Genomic DNA, 15,532 nt, shown 5'->3' with positions numbered 1-15,532 from the left:
TTCATAGTTATCTTGTACCACGATGAAGAAACTACATAAACCGTGCCGAAACCATTTGCGCATGTCTCTGATAACACGTCGGTTTTCTGCAGCCTTTTTCCCCTTCCGTACCCTGCTGTGCCCAGTCTTAAGTGCTGGTCCCTTCCAAGGAGAGTGCACCACCATCACGGCAGGGATTATGCATCTACCAGGGGGTAAACACCATTCAGGTAATTGAAGAATAAACATGTTGAACTCTGAGTAACCAAAGCTTAAACGTGAAGGTCCTACAGCCCAATGTGCTTCAAATAGCTGAAAATAATGGGGAGGGGTGTACAGGGTAATACAGCCCTTGGGACTGATCCAGCTGTAGAAATACCTATTCTACCTCTGTGGTTCCTGATGAATTCAAAGAACTTTGTGTTTAGCCTGGCTCTGAGGACTTAAGAGGAAGTGGCATCTAGGCTCTCCACTTTCTATTGCTTTTTATCTTTCTCTTTTACCTCCTCCCAGCATCTAGCCCTGAGATATATTCACTGATGGGGAATTAGCCGAGCCTCCAGAGATGCTGACCTCCACATTCCAGGCTGTGGTTTTGCTGTTTACTCTGGATTCCAGGTACTGGAGTGATCTTGGATTCTTAGCTTGTTAGCCCAGGCTGTGTAGTTGGTGGTTCTCAGGTACACTTTCTTCCAAGCTTCCAATTGTAGGCTTCTTTAACCTGCAGTTCCAAACGTCTGGGCTTTTCCGGCCAGAGATGCGGAACTCTGACTTTCTGGCTCCTGAACAGGCTCCTTAGGATTCAGGACTGGTCCCCAGGCAGGAAAGAAAAGGCAAATGCCAACGGGGTCTTCGGTGCTGCCTCAGGGCAAGCCAGGCCTGCTGATTTCCCACCAGGTAAGCCTGGGGGCTAGGTCCTCCTCCCCACAATGTGCTTAGCAGCTGAGCTGTCTGCGCTGAGGGTGCTCCAGGCCGAAGAGGGGGCTCCAAGCTCTCCAAGCTGTTGAGGCTGCTGCTGGGTAATTCCAAGGTCTGGACCTCATTACAAACACCTGGTAAGGCAGGAGTAGAAGGCAGGTGGCTGCTGTCGGGGGTGGGGGTGGGGGTGGGGGTGTGCGGCGGCGGCTAAAGCCAGTTAAATGATGAACATGGGGGATGGGGCACATAAAATACTGAGCAAAGAGTCAAGACAGCTTGGAGTTGGGGAAGGGGAGTGACTCACAGCAACAGGGAGGCCCTCTGTGGACTCGAGTCTTGGGCAGTGGCTGCTGCAATAGACACAGCAGGGCCCCATCTAGCCGCTGGAAGATGCTGAGCGTGAGCAGAGTCTGGCGAAGTTCAGGGGACAGGCCCCACCGCTCTTCTTCCAGCAACTCCAGGACCACTCCAAAGTCTTGCCTGAGCTGCAGTGCCCCCTGCAGGCTGAAGGCCGAGGTACAATGTGGCCACCTGACCCTCTTGTCTCTTCAAACTGCTCTACCCCAACTATCCCCTTCCCTTTTCCAGTTCCATTCATCCCTCTGCCCCTGCCTCCTTTTCTCCCTACCTGAACCGGATCCTATGGGCAAGGATGTGGTCAAGCCAGGCACCCAGGGTGGCTGTCAGTGCCTGGCCCAGGGCAGGGGCCTGGGCTTGGGGTGGCAACCCCTGCAATCCTTGCAACACAGGTTCCAGTATAATGCGGACCACCAATCTGGCATACTCACTAGGAATACTTGGCAGTTCTGGAGTCACAGAACAGAAAGGACAGGATATAAGGATATAGAAGTCCTAATGGGGCGTTTTGGGGAAAAGAGTAAGATTTCTAGCAGGGGAAGTGGGGCACAGGAGGTAAGGACCGGGATGGAGAGAGAGAAATGAAACCAGGATTTGGAGGGGTTGGGACACTCTTACCCCCTGGGAACCCTGGGGATGCTGGAATGAGTTACCAGGACAGAGACGATGCTGCCAGTACCGACCCCTTGGCATGTGAAGTTCGAAGCCCTGTGTAGCTTGTTTATGACATTCTTGAAAAAAGAGACTTAATGACTGTTCAGGCAGGAGCTGTGGGGATAGGGAGAAGGTAAAAGGGGTTTATCTGTTATGGACTTGTCAAGTTCTGGTGCTTTTCTAAATCTGAGGTATTTAACCAGGCATCCATACAATCCCAGAACAGAATTGTACACATAATTTTATAGGCTCAGCCATTTTCTGAGGAGAAGTGCCATATCTTTTATTGGGTTTTCCAAAAGGTTTGGACCCAGAAGAGATTATGGGAAATTGCATCAGGATTACCCTGCTCTCCTCAGCTTGGTTCAGAAGATGGAAATCGTCCAGGTTAATTTTCTTTTACAGGAACGTTAATGGGAAAAAAAGAGAAAGACACCCTCACCACCACCAATGTTCAAAAGCAAATGCTGGGGACAGGCTGAAGAAAGAAAGATTTGTACAATCTTTTGGCTGCCATGTATGAAAGAAAGGAAGGAATTGCATGTAGACAAAGAGTAAAGACTATAACTTTCTGAGATTCAGGAACTTTTGGGAAGTCCTTACACTCAGTATTCTGACAACCCACTTGCATTTCTCTAGAGCATTGTAACCTGTAAAGCAAGAAAAGGCCCACGTACTGGTTTGGTTTCTTTGGTGTGATAGGTTTTGTTTTGGGAGGGGGAGAGGACGGCAAAAAAGAGGGGGTCTCTACAATCCATTTTGGAGAAGAACCCCAAGAAATGGGACATGTGGTGGCAGGTCTGTGAAGAAAAGACGATTAGATGCCAACAAGCCTGAAGAGAGGAGGGGGCCTGGGGGGCCAGACATGGAGGTTGGGGTGGAGCCCATGTGGCTCCTGGTACATATTCTGACAACAGCCTATGTAAATCCAAACTCTTCCTCTCTTCTTCCAGAAATCAGCATCCCCTTGTTCCTTATTTATGTCAAGGAAATTACCTCTCTTTCAACTGAACCCTTCATTCAACACTCCAGAAATACAAGGTCACACACTGAGACAGTCTTTCTTTCTGGGACATTACATACCAGCTGGGGAGAAAAAATCAAAACATTGAATTATTCTTTTTCATCCCAGTGCTGTATGTGGTGGAATGCCCAACATTGCAGATGCCCAAGAGTGCAATCACCAGGCAGAGAAGCAAAGCATCAGAGTGCTTTGCACAGTGTTTGGTTCACACGGTGAGCACACTGTCCCTGTTCCTTTTGCTGTCTTCTCACCACAACTACCAAGAGCTGGACCCTTCTTATCCCTTCCATCCTGACCACTGTAGATGGATCAAACTGTCATGGTCTTCACTGTCCCCTTACAGCTCTTACAATGGCTCCCTATCACTCATGAAATAAAGCCCAAAATCTGCGGACTGGTTTTCAGTGCCCTCCACATTTGATGCCAACTTGCTTACTCTTCCACAGTCCCCGACCCTCACCCCAGATGTGTGCATGCACGCACACATGCACGCACGCACGTGCACACACAATACACAAAGGGAGCTTCTGCTTTGGTCAGGCCACCTCCCCATGATTCCCCCAGGAAACTATGAACTCCCCACCTCCAGTAACTTCTGCCACTCATCTGAGGCTGCCTAGCTACCAACTTGAGCCAGAGGCCTGGTATGGAGCATCTGTCACCACATGCCCATCTCAGAGCTCTAAGGACCATCACTGTCCACCCTGCTCATGAGGAGCCTGCTTTGGGGCATGTTGAGTTGGAGGAGGCAACAGTAAATTGAGATGGCAGATACAGATGGTAGCTTAGGGCTAAACTGGCAGGGGTGGAGGGGAAGGTCCACAGCACCAAGGCACTGTGAGTGAGCAGGAATGCAGAGAAAGGAGAAGGACAAGGACTGAACTCCACAGCTATGCCCTTATTCAGGGCAAAGGAGAAATTTGGGTAGGAAGAGAAAATAAAAAACAGACATCTTTCCTAGTAGGAATAGATAATGTGCAAAATGGGGAAAAATTAATATAGCAAAAATGAATATAGCAGAAGAAAATAAGAAACGTTAGAAGAAACAGCCAAGAGTGAATGAAGGTTACCATTGTGGAACAGGAATCGATGGTAGCAGTGGGGGGGCAATTATATAAAGTGCTATTTTTTCATTAGAAGCCTTCTAAAATAGTATTCTATTTCACTTTTAAACTATGGATATGTATTACTTTAATAATAATACAAATTACATGTTTAAAAAAGAAAGGAAACATTGTATTGAAAAGTAGTAAATAATAGTATTCAATCCTTTATCTTACTTTTTTTCTACAAAATAAACCTCAGAGCAGCCAAATAATTAATGAAGGCAAGTTTCACTTTATGAGTAATCCAAATAATAAATGAAGAAGGAATGATAGAATTGGAAAATCACCACTTTGCACCCTCTAATGAAATCGTGGATCTAGGCAATAAAAACCGGTGGCTGTTAACATGACAAAATCAGAACTTGACATGGGGGGTGGGGTGGAATATATAGATGAAACAAAATTGACCATGAGTTGACCATTGTTAAAGCCTCCATGGTGGGAATATGGAGTCCATTTATACTCTTCTATTTTTGTAAATGTTTGAAATTTTCCATAATAACAAAAAATGGGCAAAGCAAGAAAGGTAAATTTAACAGAGACTCCAAGAAGATTCCAGGTCACTGAGATGTTCTGCGACACACACACCGCCCCTCACCACCACCAGCTCCAAAGCTGACCATTGTCAAGGTCCCCACTCTCCTCACCTGGATCTGTGTTGTCAGCTTCCGTATCTCCAGGCCCAGCTGCTGCTCCACCTCCAGGGTCAAGCTTTCCTCTGAAGCTAGGCTAGACAGAGCTTCTGCCTCACGCAGTAGAGGCTTTGGCAAAAATAGGGAGTGAGGTCTGAGCCCAGCCTAGGCTGCTTCCCTCCCCATCCCTAGCTACTCACAGGTAAGTCCTTCTGAATCAGGCGCAGGAAGGAACCTGGGGCCCATGCTGCCAGATATTGCTGAGCTCTGCCCCCAAACCAGAGTAAGGATGTCTGCAGAGTGGAGAGCCCCAGGGCAAGGGGTGCAGGACCTGGGGAGGGGAGAGACAAGTATCCAAGCGATCATGGAGCACCTTTGGGAGGAGGCGGGCTTCAGAACAGTGAAGGAATAAAGGAGATAGGCTCAACAATTCTGTTTCCCCAACCTCAGCCCCTTATCTCACCTGGAAGCTGACAGAGCAACCCTGACTTGGGTTCTTGAAGGGCATCCAAGAGAGGAGGGAAGAGCTGTTGCAGAAGTTCAGTGGTATGAGAGGATGAGGAAAAGCTGCTCTGGTCACTAGCAGTTCCCAAGGCCTGGCAGAAGCCTGAGGATGAGAGGGCTATGTTTGATAGGGAAGGGGCAACCTGAGGCTTGTCACTCCCAGTGCCCCTTCCTTCTCACCTTGGTCCCAGTTCCGGATAAGAGACTGATGAAGTAAACTGTGACATAAAGAAGCCAGCTCCTTCTCACACTCCTGAGGCAGGGATGCTAATGGGAGAAATGACCCTGGAGCCTGCAAACAAGGCCTTAATTTTCCACAACCAATGCCCACTCAGTGATGGGTAAGAGTGGAGGCATTCCCACCCACCCCCCGCCCCCAAGACTGAAGACTGGGATGGAAAGCAAAACTTTGCCTTGAAGGTTCAGAAGGTATAGCCTAAACCAGAGTGAGGGTAGGGGGAGGTGAGGGAGGGGTGTTCATTTTAAAGGGCCTGCTTTCGTAGTCAGGCTGGCAGGTAAGCAAGGCGACTAGGGAGAAGCCTTCCCAAATGCCCACCAAAACCCATCACTCACCCTGATCCAGTGCCTGACTCAGCTGTTGTGCTGCTACCCTGGGGTCCCTCCAAGGTCCTAGACTTAGGTCCAGACTCTGAGCACAGGCCGCCCACAGCAGGGTCCAGTATTGGTTCCACAGGGCTCCAGCCTCCCCAAGCTCCAGTCTACTGCTGGCTGAATCCGCCACGCTCCCCATCAGGCCCAGGAGCCCTGGCAGCAGCAGCTCCCGCTCCTCACAACACTTCCTGCGGAGCTGATCCCCCAAGCCTGATCCCCTGAGTGCCTCATCTAGGCGACCTGCCACCTGGCAACCCCGCTCCCCAGTCAGGAGGCAGAGCACACGGGCTGGGGGAAAAGGGCGCGCTGCCCCTGGGACATTGCTCAAGGCTTTTTCCTGCAGCTGATGATAGGCCGGAAGCGCCAGCAGCAGGTCGGCGAGTTGGGATGATAGGTTGGGGCTGGCGGGCGCCCGGCCCAGAGCACGGAGCTGCATCTCAATGACAGCATGCAGGCGCTGGGCTGCTAGTCCAATGGAGCGAGTAAGGAGTAGTGGCTCGGGAGTCTCCCGATGGCCGATTTTCAGGACCGCCCCTCCAGAAGGCTGCAGCAGCAGGTCGCGGCACAGCGGAGGCAAGGGGACCGGGCAGGGGGGCTGCGCGCCGGGACTCAGTATACTCAGGAGGCGCACGGCCGCCTGTAGGTGGCGGGCGCAGTCCCGGGCTTGGAGGAGCTGCTCCCGCTCACGGTGCAGCCGCAGCAACACGGCCCGGAGACGCTGCAGTGCAGCGGGGATCGGGCCGCCGGCGGCGACCTCCTGCCTCCAGTCCGCAGCTCTAGCCTCGTGGTGCTCTCCCGCGTCCGCCGGCGCCTCCCACCGCGACTGCCTTCCCGGAGCTCCTCCAGGCCGTGGGTCCGAGCAAGGGATGCTCCCGGCAACCGACAGCGCAGGCCAGCCACGAAAGTCCCAGCCGACAGCGCCCGCCCGCCTTCTCTCCCACTGCTCCTCACCAGCGCCTCCGGCTTGCGCCCACGACGGCGACACGGGAGCGAGCGGAGGCAGAAGGCCACCCGATCGAGATGCCTTGGCCATAGGGCGACGTGTCCTGAACGAACCTAATGATTCCTACTTACCCGCACCGCCCAACGCCTGCCGTAGCCCGGACTCCGCCCTACCCCTAAGAGCCGTCATCTTTGGCCCGCGAGGCGCAGGGACCCTCCTGGACGCTCTCGCGCTCCGTAGGCGGAGGCTTCTGCCCCTAACAAAGATGGCTGCCTACTCTGCCCTACCCCTCCCCTCGGCAGACATCAAATACTAGATTATCTTTCACTTTCGGGTCACTGCGGACGGGAGATGGCGCCGATTCCCAAGGTAGTGAGGCGGATCAATCTAGGTGAGCTGGTGTGACAGGGCAGGAGTGGGTCCAGGAGGGTTGGTGCGACCCCACTTGGGTCTATCTGTTTGCAGTAGGATTTTGAGCTTCATGCGGTGGACAGAGGGCTCCCGTCAATCCATCCTTAGTCCTCCTGACTCGCTGTGGCTTTCCTTTCCTGTAGACTGTCCTCTGAGGCCTGGCTGCCCGCCGGGAGTGGCTGCTGTCCCCAAACTCTGCAAAGAATTCGGTCCTGAGGACTACGGCGAAGAGGTAAAAAGGGATTCCTAGCTCCCCCCTCACCCTGTTTAAGTCGGTCACGCCTCTTTTCAACCGCTGTACTGAGCCCAGCCTCGGCCCGGCTCCGCGCTGGGCTCTAGCGGCTCTGGAGAGGCGTTCCCTCGGGCCCTGCCCTCGAGGAGCGCACGGCAAGTGGGAGGCGGGGGGCGCGGAGACCTGGGATGACGCTGCCGGGATAAAAGCCTGAAGTGGGCAAGGTTGGGCAGACTAGGGTCTCTAGATCTCAACCCAGAGACTCTAGTGGGTAGGAGTTCCTTGGGGGAAAGTTACTATTAACGGAGGGAGCGCTGTGAGCAAAGACACTAAGGCAAGGAAAAGTTAAAAGAACTTCATTGACATCAGACCTGAGTGGAGAGTTTGGTTGGATGAGGTGGGAAAGAAGGCAGCAAGTGGCTTGAGAGGCCTCGCCCAACACCGGGGTTTGGATGTCCCCAGGTAGGTGATAGGGTTATTGAGGGAGGAACAGGATCATATTTGGGAGCACTGAGAAACTATACTTCCAACTGCTTCTAGGTTATCTCTAAAACCTTAAACTCACAAGTCCAGAAGTTAATTCATATTTACAAATAGGTTGCTTTTCCTCTAATCTTAGTTTTGGTAAATAACACAAACTTCTGTTCAGTTGCTTAATCCAGAAATCTGAGAGTTGTTCTATCAATCCCTTTCCTTTACCTCACACATTTACCTCTCAGAAGTAGTTACTAAAATCTACATCTGAAATGTCTCTTGAATCAAACCCATCATTTCCATTCCTGCTCCGGTTGCCACTGCCTTAGTTCAAGAACTCGTTCTCTCTGGCCTGAACAGTTGTAAGGGCCATCTAACTAAACATCCCACCCAGAGACTTCCCCAGTACTATTTTATTTGAGTGTTTCACTCCCCAGATCAGGTCCACTCCCATCACTAACAGGATAAATTTCAAATTCACTGGGTCACATAGTTCTTCAAGTACAGCTCCTGGCTGCATCTCTATTAGAATAGCCTACTCACCAACCTCTCTGCCTTTGTTTATTCAGTACACAGTCATTGAGCACAAACCAACCGGCACTGTTTTAGGCTGGGAAGGCAGTAAATTAAACAGACAAAATCCCTTTATTAAATGGTTTAGAAGTAGCTAGTGGGGGCAGCCAGTCAAATAAAAAATATAGTATGTCGAATATGAGAAGTGCACAGGAAAAGCAAGAAAGAGGATAGGGAGCACTGCATGGAGTTGAGAGAGTTCTTGTTTTAAAAGGAGTGGTCAGAGAAGGCCTCCCGAAGAAGATTTAAGTAGAGAATCCGAAAGGGACAAAGGATTGAGCCATTTACTGCAGAAAGAGCATTCCAGGAGGAGGAAATAAGTACAGCAGCCCTGAGATGTTAGATGTGTTGTAGGAACTTCAAAGGAGACCACAGTAGCTAGAGGAGGGCGACAAGAGGGTAGGAAATGATTCGTGAAGGTTTTGGGGGGCCAGGTCATGTATGTAGTGAATTAAGAGAGCAGCATAGACTATATTTGGGATGGAATTTTTTTTTTTTTTTTTTTAAGATGCCTGGACTGGACTGAGTAGGAAGAGAGAGATTGGAGATATAGTGAAAGACATTATATATTTGAGTGGCACATTCTGAGGAGGCTGCCTAAAACGCGTCCAGAGCATGCATTATTTATGCTTGAGTTCCAGTTAGGAAGTTGAATTTGAGACTAAAACTTGATGAAAATGCCTAACAATGTAAATGAAGATGCTGTTGAGTCAGGACTATCTCCTAAGGGGAGCTCTGGATCTAAAATTGTTTAGAAGGTTGACTATACCTACCTCACTGATCTAAAGTCCTGCCTATGCATTATTTTAGAACTTTGGAGTTTCATGTGGCTTCTAAGTTTCTCAGTCAGTGGGCCACCACCTAGTTGAGGTCTGCTCTGTTTAGGCCTGATTAGGCCACATAGGGAAGTGATGATTCCTGTCCCCTTTAGTTTATACCAACTGAGGAAGCAATTCTCATCAGAACCACAGAATGTATGGGCCAGGCCTTGAAGAGTTTTGTCTCATTTTGTAATGAGAAAGCTGAGATCCAGAGAGGTTAAATGACTTGTCCAAAATCAAACAGCAAGGCAGTGGCTTAAGTAGAACTAGGATGCAAGCAGCTCTACTCCAGCGCAGTGCTCTTTCCAGTTCAATGCTGCCTCACCAAATAAGAGAACGATAAAAAGCAATGAATGGTAAGGCTCTAAATTATATAAAACGAACTATGTGAACACAGCTTTGTTGAGAGAGTGTAGAGATAATTGGAGATGAAAGAGGAGATAGAATTGGAATTGGAATTGGACCTTGAAGGTGAGACAAGACGTGGCGAGAAAGAAGCTCAGAGCCAGGAGAGCTTCTAGGACTGCTGGGGGAAGACCCCAAGGTCTGGAAGAAGCCTGATGGCAGAGGGAGAATGGCAGGGGAGGATTGCAAGGAAAGATTGGAAAGGTCAGCTGGGGAACTTTTTAAAAGGCTCCAAATCCCAGGCTGGGGAGCTAGATTTGATTCTGCCTGTGGCCCTGGCAGTGGGGGATTACTGGAAGGTTTTGAGTAAGGGAGTAATTGTTGAGAGCTCGGTCTAGGGGAGAAACAGATGAAGCGCAGGGGAGAAGCCAGCCATGAACTGCTATACTCGTATAAATGTGAGGTAGCTGCTATATGGGGGCTTTCATATTCAAGGATATGACAGGGGACATAGCTGGAAGATCAGGTAAGGGGGCTCCATTTTAGGGGCTTCAGTGTGACTGACCTAGCGGCAAGTCAAGGGGAGGAGATCCTGGGCAGTAGAGAAGACTGGGCTGACCATCACACTCAACCTTTGAGAAGACTGGGCAGTAGTGAAGGGAGATGATACATACCATGAAAACTGGGAACAGTGTGTTTGAGGTGCTGACTGGCGAGGTTGGCCAGTAAGGTTTTCCAGGCTAGGTGGCTGGTTTGTGGTTGTCATAGTGGAGGGCTCAACCCAGCCAAGCCCCTTGCTCTCTCCCCGAGCTCCCCCCAACACCAGCCTCCCCTCCCCTCCCCCTCCCAGGACATAGTGGATTTTCTTCGACGGCTTGTGGAGAGTGATCCCCAGGGCCTGCACCGGATCCATGTGGATGGGAGCAGCGGGCGGCTGCAGCTGTGGCACCATGGTGGGGAGTGCAGGGGCCGGGCCCAGGGATCGAGGCTGGTACCCTGGGGAGGGCTAGCCCTCAGATGCTTCTCTCTCTCATGTTCTTCTTTCTTTTCCTTCTGTTTCTCCCTCCTGACAGATTACCTCCTGGACCATTTCTGTGATGAGGGGAAAGCTGCTAGACAGAGTGACAGGGACAAGGGGGCCAAGGGACTGGGTACCTACTGCAGTCTCCAAAAGTCCTTCCTGTACCCTCCCCAAGGGTCTAAGTCCTGCCCTCAAAGACCCCCTTCCTCGGCATCCTTTCCCAGTGGCTCAGACAGCCTGCTTCAGGTGGCCATGCCCCAGAAGCTCCTACTGACTGAAGAGGTGAGACTGTTTGCAAGAGGCTTCACCTCCCCCAGGATTCTTCCAACCCTCAGATTCCCATATCTATATTCTCCCCTAATCTGGATCTTTTAAGGTGCTTTCATACCGCTTGTCTCCCTTTTGCTTTCTCTTTCTCTTTTCCTGTCACCTGCCTTTCCTCCTCCAGGAAGCCAACCGCCTGGCTGAGGAACTGGTGGCTGAGGAGGAGCGCATGAAACAGAAAGCAGAGAAGAAGCGACTCAAGAAGAAGGTAGCTGGAGGGCAGAAGGAGCGGGAGCTCAGAGGAATTTAGGGGAGGGAAAGAGGAAAGCTTTGCGAGAACAAGAGAGAACTCAAGGTGGCCTGCAGTGGATCCTCTTGTTGGGGGAACCCAAGATACTCAAGGACTGGAGGGTCTCCCAGAGGCCATGTGGTGCAGCAGTTCCAGGATCACACAATACTGCTGGGTTGGAATCCGCCTCCTTCTTACTCTGAGACATCTGCCTGGTGACTCTCTTGTTTGCTTTTTCACCTGTAAAATGAGAGTAACACCACCTACCTCATAGAGTTTTAAGAATTAAATGAGATAGTGTATGCAAAACTCTTAGCTCAGTACATGATGTAGAGTATATATTATACACATGAAGAATTGGTCTCAAGATACCAATTGTGTGTGTGTGCGCATGTGTATTTAAGTATAGTGCCCAGAACACATCCTCCTCATTATTATTGCAGCGCCAAAAGGACCGAAAGCGGCAAGAGCGCTTGGAGCAGGATGGTGGGGAGCCCAAGGTGAGTACTAAGAGCACCAAATGCCAGGAAGGGGGAGGCTGAGAAGACAGGCTGCTCAAGGCCATCTCAACTCTGTACCTGTCCACTTTCCCTCCAGGCCGAGGCCACCCCAGATGGGGATGGGAGTCCCCCATCCAGCCCTGGGAACCCAGCTCAGGGACAGTGTGGTGAGGAAGAGGTGAGAGGCCCCTTCCTTCCCTTCTTGGTCTCTGCCCACACCCTCCTTCCCCTTCTCCTGGACATACTTCATCCCCACCCCCTCCCTACCTTTTCTTTCTGCTCACAGGACCTACTGGATCTATCCAGTACTTTCGTGTCTCTGGCTTTGCGCAAGGTTGGGGATTGGCCCCACGGTGCCCTCAGAGAGAAGGAACTGAGCCAGGAGCCCCAAGGCAAGAGCCTGGGCCCCCAGGAGAAGATGGGCCAGGAGGAAGGGAGCTCTCCAAGAGAAGAGAGCCCCAGGCAGAGTCCTAAGGCAGAGGTAAGGTGGGGAGAAGAACCTCAGCTGGAATCAGCGAAAGGGGTGCCAGAGGTCTCTGGGAAGTCATAGGACCTAAGAGTTGAGGGCAGTGACCAGTAGGAGTTCTCTGGCCCCAGGATTGAGAGACCTGAGGTGAAGATGCATCACTGTCACCCCGACCCTTGGCTGGTTTCCTCTGCAGGAAGGTAGAGTTGATACCATCTTTCAGAGCTGTCATGAGGACTACATGAGTTGGGTGATACTAACTGTAATGTTAATTATCTGAGCAAAGAAAAAGGGTTTGAGGAGGCTGAGGCCTTGGGTCCTGTTTGACTTTTCTCCCTGTCCCTAGGCACCTCCAGAACTGCTGACAGCTGCCTTACAGCAGAGCCAGGAGCTAGCAAGTGAGATTCTTTCTCTCTCTCTCCTTGCCCCACCCTCCCTGGTAGCCCCATATGAACCTTCCCACCCTCTGTCCTCTTTAGAGCTGGGTACCGATTTTGCCCAAAATGGTTTCTACCACGAGGCTGTAGTCCTCTTCACCCAAGCTTTGAAGCTCAACCCCCGGGACCACCGGTAGGTGGGGCTTGGCCACTGTGCTGGGAGGTCAGGGCAAGGCAAGGTGTTGAGGACCCGGACTTTTGGTCACTCTGTTTTCATCAGGTTATTTGGAAATCGCTCTTTTTGCCATGAGCGGATGGGTCAGCCGGTGTGGGCCCTGGCCGATGCTCAGGTGGCCCTTACCCTGCAGCCTGGCTGGCCCCGGGGACTCTTCCGCCTGGGCAAGGCCCTGATGGGACTGCAGGTAATGGGTCTGATATTGGAAGCATAGGAGGAATTTGGGTGGGATGGGGTGAGGATTAGGTCCACACTGACATTTTCTAGGTGAACTCTTAATAGCACATCACAATGTTAGTAGTACTAGGAGCTGGGGCCAGTTCGATACCTAAACTTTCCTCTTTCTAATCCCTCTGGGACCATAGCGCTTCGAGGAGGCAGCAGCTGTGTTCCAGGAGACTCTGAGAGGCGGATCCCAGCCTGACGCAGCCCGGGAGCTCCACTCTTGTCTTGTGCAACTCACTCTGGTAAGGGAACCAGGCCCACTCATGCCGAGGGGGCAGCAGGGAGAATTGGTTAGCATTGCAACACCAAGCGATGCTACCTCTGCCTCAGTGAGTAGGAGGGGCAGGAATGGATGGAATGAGGGGCAGGGGCTGTGCTGCTGGAGAGGAATATCAGATGCCCCTCCCTTTCCCTTCTCAGCAGGATCAGCAAGGAAGAATCCGTGCACCACCTCTGCCAGCTGGGTTCCCCCAGCCATTTCCTCACACTGAGCCTGGGGCCTCAGGTCTCCCCTCCTTTAGTCGCTTACAAAACACTGCTCGAGGGGCCCCTGGCCTTCTGTCTCCACCCTTGCATTATCCACCATGTCACCTGAGCCCCTCCAACTGGCCCCTCCCTCAGACCCAGAGTAGAAGACCCCGTCCTCTCCATCTCCAGAACCCTTCAAAAGACTTGGGCATCCTGAGACTTGGGCCACAGCATCTACCTCAGGCCAGATGAGGGAGGACCTATTCCTCATAGGACAAGGCCATGTGTACATCTCACAATGACGAGGAACACTGTGTGATGGCCCTTCCCTGCATATTTTGAGACCTTGTACCCTAAACACATCGTTAAGAGACACCCCTGGCAGTCATTCCTCTTGCCACGGAGACCTTCTGATTTGAGAAAAAAGTGCCCCACATCCACTGAAACAGCCTTTCTTTGGTTTTCGAGCAGATGGCTTCTTCTGGGGAGAGTAAGGAAAAATAAAATCCACCAAGGCTCAAGAAGGGAACTGTACAAAAGTTCAGGTTTTCAGACTACAGCAGATCCGGCAGGGGATGTTGAAGTTTGCTCCGCCCTTGGCCCTGGGGGACTCATTCACCAGCCAGAGCTGTGCTCATGAAGGGAGGAATGGTGATGAATAAGGCCAGGTCCCACCCTTCACCTTGATGGATGCTCATCTCTTCCTGATCCTGATTCCTTGCCCTGTTTTCTCTAGTCCCAGAGTCCCAGCCCCTCATGTCCTGTTTCCTGTCCACATTTCTGCACATTCTGACCTCTCCTTTGCCCAATGGTCTGATGCTCACCTCCTTCCGACTCCTTTGCCAAAGGTTTGCATTTGGGAATTCCCTTACCAGCTCCTGCCTGGAGCTGGCAGAGCCCATCTCTACACTTCCCCACGGCTGGCTCTGTGGTGCCCAGGCTGCGCTACCTTAGCCATGCTTTTTCTCTACTCCAGCACTGGGCAGTGTAACTAGCCTTTCCCAGTGTGCATTTACTCAGTTTTCCCACCAAGGGTCACTGCTCCAGAGAAGACTATAATTCTCTACTTTCTGTGTAAGAATCACGAGGTCCTTTTGGTTTCTCCTCTGAGATCCTGGCAGCTGCCCTGGCCAGTCCTCCCTAGCCCTGCTTGGGATTCTCAGCTTATTTAAATGTAGATCTGTAGGGGAATTTTTGGCCTCCCAGAATCCCTTTCCAAGAAGAACCATTCATCAAGATGATTCTTGCTGCCCTATGGGTCTTGCTCAACACCATTCACACCTGGAGATAGGAGGTATTGAGTCACCTCCTTTACACAGGGCTTTCCCAAATTCTTTTTATTGTTTATGGTCGGAACCCCCTTAAATACTGTATAGCAGGATGAAATCTGCCATTATTAGTTGTGTCACCTTGGGCAGGTCTCTCAACATCTATGCTTCAGTTCCCTCATCTGTAAAATGGGGGCAGTCCCTACCTCACAGGGCTGTTGTGAGGACTGAAAGAAAGTGTGAGAAAACATCTACCAAGTGCTTGGTACATAGTGGCTGTTAAATAAATCAATTTTTATCTGCAACTGTCCTACATATTTATGATTTTCATGGTGGGAAGAGAGGACAAATGAATTGCTGCTTATCTCATAAAATAGAGTTCCTGGGTCTGTGGTTCTCAAAGTGTGGTCCCTGAATCAGCATTATCAGCGTCACCTGGGAACTTGTTACAAATGCAAATTCTTGGCGCCCACCCTAGATCTAAATCAGAATCCAGAAGAGGGAGACCCAGCAATTTGTGTTTCAGTAGTCCTCCAGGTGCTCCTTATGTACCCTGACTTTTGAGAAGCTCTGCTCCTGGACCTAGCAGAAGAGACGCTCATCCAGAGGCCATTTTGATAGGGTAGGTTTGAGTTTTGTTTATTCAAACCTTGATTCCAAGAGGTGGCAGCACTGGTCTATAATTTAATAAGCCTAAAATTGGTGGGGGTTATGGCTCAGAGCCAATTAACTTGACTGGCCCCCACCTTCCTGAATAGAATTATTTGCCTTGGAAGTTCTTCGCTCATGCCTGACTGGGGAGAAGTGGTATTTAAGGGATGATATTACAGTGAC

The 15,532-nt window shown here is 51.0% G+C and overlaps 2 protein-coding genes and 1 long non-coding RNA gene across 10 annotated transcripts; 2 read left to right on the top strand and 1 right to left on the bottom strand.

Annotated features, from left to right (window-relative positions):
* Window positions 1-92: 92 nt before the first annotated feature.
* Window positions 93-4,324, top strand: LOC105290735. Of its 4 annotated transcripts, XR_002779829.1 has the most exons (6): window positions 93-209; window positions 493-597; window positions 690-876; window positions 1,242-1,413; window positions 2,211-2,295; window positions 2,862-4,324. It is a non-coding gene; the product is annotated as an uncharacterized LOC105290735 (long non-coding RNA). The 4 variants fall into 4 exon arrangements; XR_002779827.1 differs by lacking the exon at window positions 2,862-4,324 and having other exon boundaries at window positions 1,350-1,413; window positions 2,211-2,584; XR_002779826.1 differs by lacking the exon at window positions 2,862-4,324 and having other exon boundaries at window positions 2,211-2,584.
* CCDC142 (coiled-coil domain containing 142) lies at window positions 101-6,849 on the bottom strand. Of its 3 annotated transcripts, XR_002779825.1 has the most exons (10): window positions 5,748-6,849; window positions 5,355-5,441; window positions 5,134-5,292; window positions 4,871-5,001; window positions 4,686-4,799; window positions 1,908-2,022; window positions 1,526-1,703; window positions 1,202-1,401; window positions 553-1,031; window positions 101-184 (listed from the first exon to the last, which is right to left on the bottom strand). XR_002779825.1 is itself a non-coding variant. In XM_023529462.1 (9 exons), exons 1-9 carry the CDS (start codon window positions 6,817-6,819, stop codon window positions 775-777), a joined length of 2,313 nt encoding a protein of 770 aa, XP_023385230.1. In that variant the 5' UTR covers window positions 6,820-6,849; the 3' UTR covers window positions 101-774. The 3 variants fall into 3 exon arrangements, 2 of the variants coding, with proteins under 2 accessions (XP_023385230.1, XP_023385231.1); XM_023529462.1 differs by having other exon boundaries at window positions 101-1,031; XM_023529463.1 differs by having other exon boundaries at window positions 101-1,031; window positions 5,134-5,277.
* TTC31 (tetratricopeptide repeat domain 31) lies at window positions 6,849-15,003 on the top strand. 3 transcript variants are annotated; one of them, XM_011358111.2, is made up of 13 exons: window positions 6,849-7,120; window positions 7,284-7,372; window positions 10,436-10,538; window positions 10,659-10,888; window positions 11,055-11,138; window positions 11,603-11,659; window positions 11,757-11,837; window positions 11,946-12,140; window positions 12,472-12,523; window positions 12,605-12,695; window positions 12,783-12,924; window positions 13,103-13,204; window positions 13,902-15,003. In XM_011358111.2, the coding sequence occupies exons 1-13, from the start codon at window positions 7,081-7,083 to the stop codon at window positions 13,932-13,934; spliced, it is 1,299 nt and encodes a 432-aa protein (XP_011356413.1). In that variant the 5' UTR covers window positions 6,849-7,080; the 3' UTR covers window positions 13,935-15,003. The 3 variants fall into 3 exon arrangements, with proteins under 3 accessions (XP_011356413.1, XP_011356412.1, XP_011356411.1); XM_011358110.2 differs by having other exon boundaries at window positions 13,386-15,003; XM_011358109.2 differs by having other exon boundaries at window positions 13,383-15,003.
* Window positions 15,004-15,532: the final 529 nt, after the last annotated feature.

Source organism: Pteropus vampyrus, unplaced genomic scaffold, assembly GCF_000151845.1.
Source record: "Pteropus vampyrus isolate Shadow unplaced genomic scaffold, Pvam_2.0 Scaffold37, whole genome shotgun sequence".
Classification (NCBI taxonomy): Eukaryota; Metazoa; Chordata; class Mammalia; order Chiroptera; family Pteropodidae; genus Pteropus; species Pteropus vampyrus.
The sequence above is the reverse complement of the archived record's forward strand: the minus strand, read 5'-3'. Positions and strand labels throughout refer to the sequence as shown.

Coding starts and splice junctions, on each gene's coding strand:
- CCDC142 (XM_023529462.1), bottom strand. CDS start 6,819: ATGGCCAAGGCATCTCGATCGGGTGGCCTTCTGCCTCCGCTCGCTCCC. Junction 2,023..4,685: donor AGCTGACAACACAGATCCAG/GTGAGGAGAGTG, acceptor CTATCCCCACAG/CTCCTGCCTGAACAGTCATT. Junction 1,402..1,525: donor GCCCATAGGATCCGGTTCAG/GTAGGGAGAAAA, acceptor CTCGGCCTTCAG/CCTGCAGGGGGCACTGCAGC.
- TTC31 (XM_011358109.2), top strand. CDS start 7,081: ATGGCGCCGATTCCCAAGGTAGTGAGGCGGATCAATCTAG. Junction 7,121..7,283: donor AGTGAGGCGGATCAATCTAG/GTGAGCTGGTGT, acceptor CCTTTCCTGTAG/ACTGTCCTCTGAGGCCTGGC. Junction 11,838..11,945: donor GACAGTGTGGTGAGGAAGAG/GTGAGAGGCCCC, acceptor TTCTGCTCACAG/GACCTACTGGATCTATCCAG.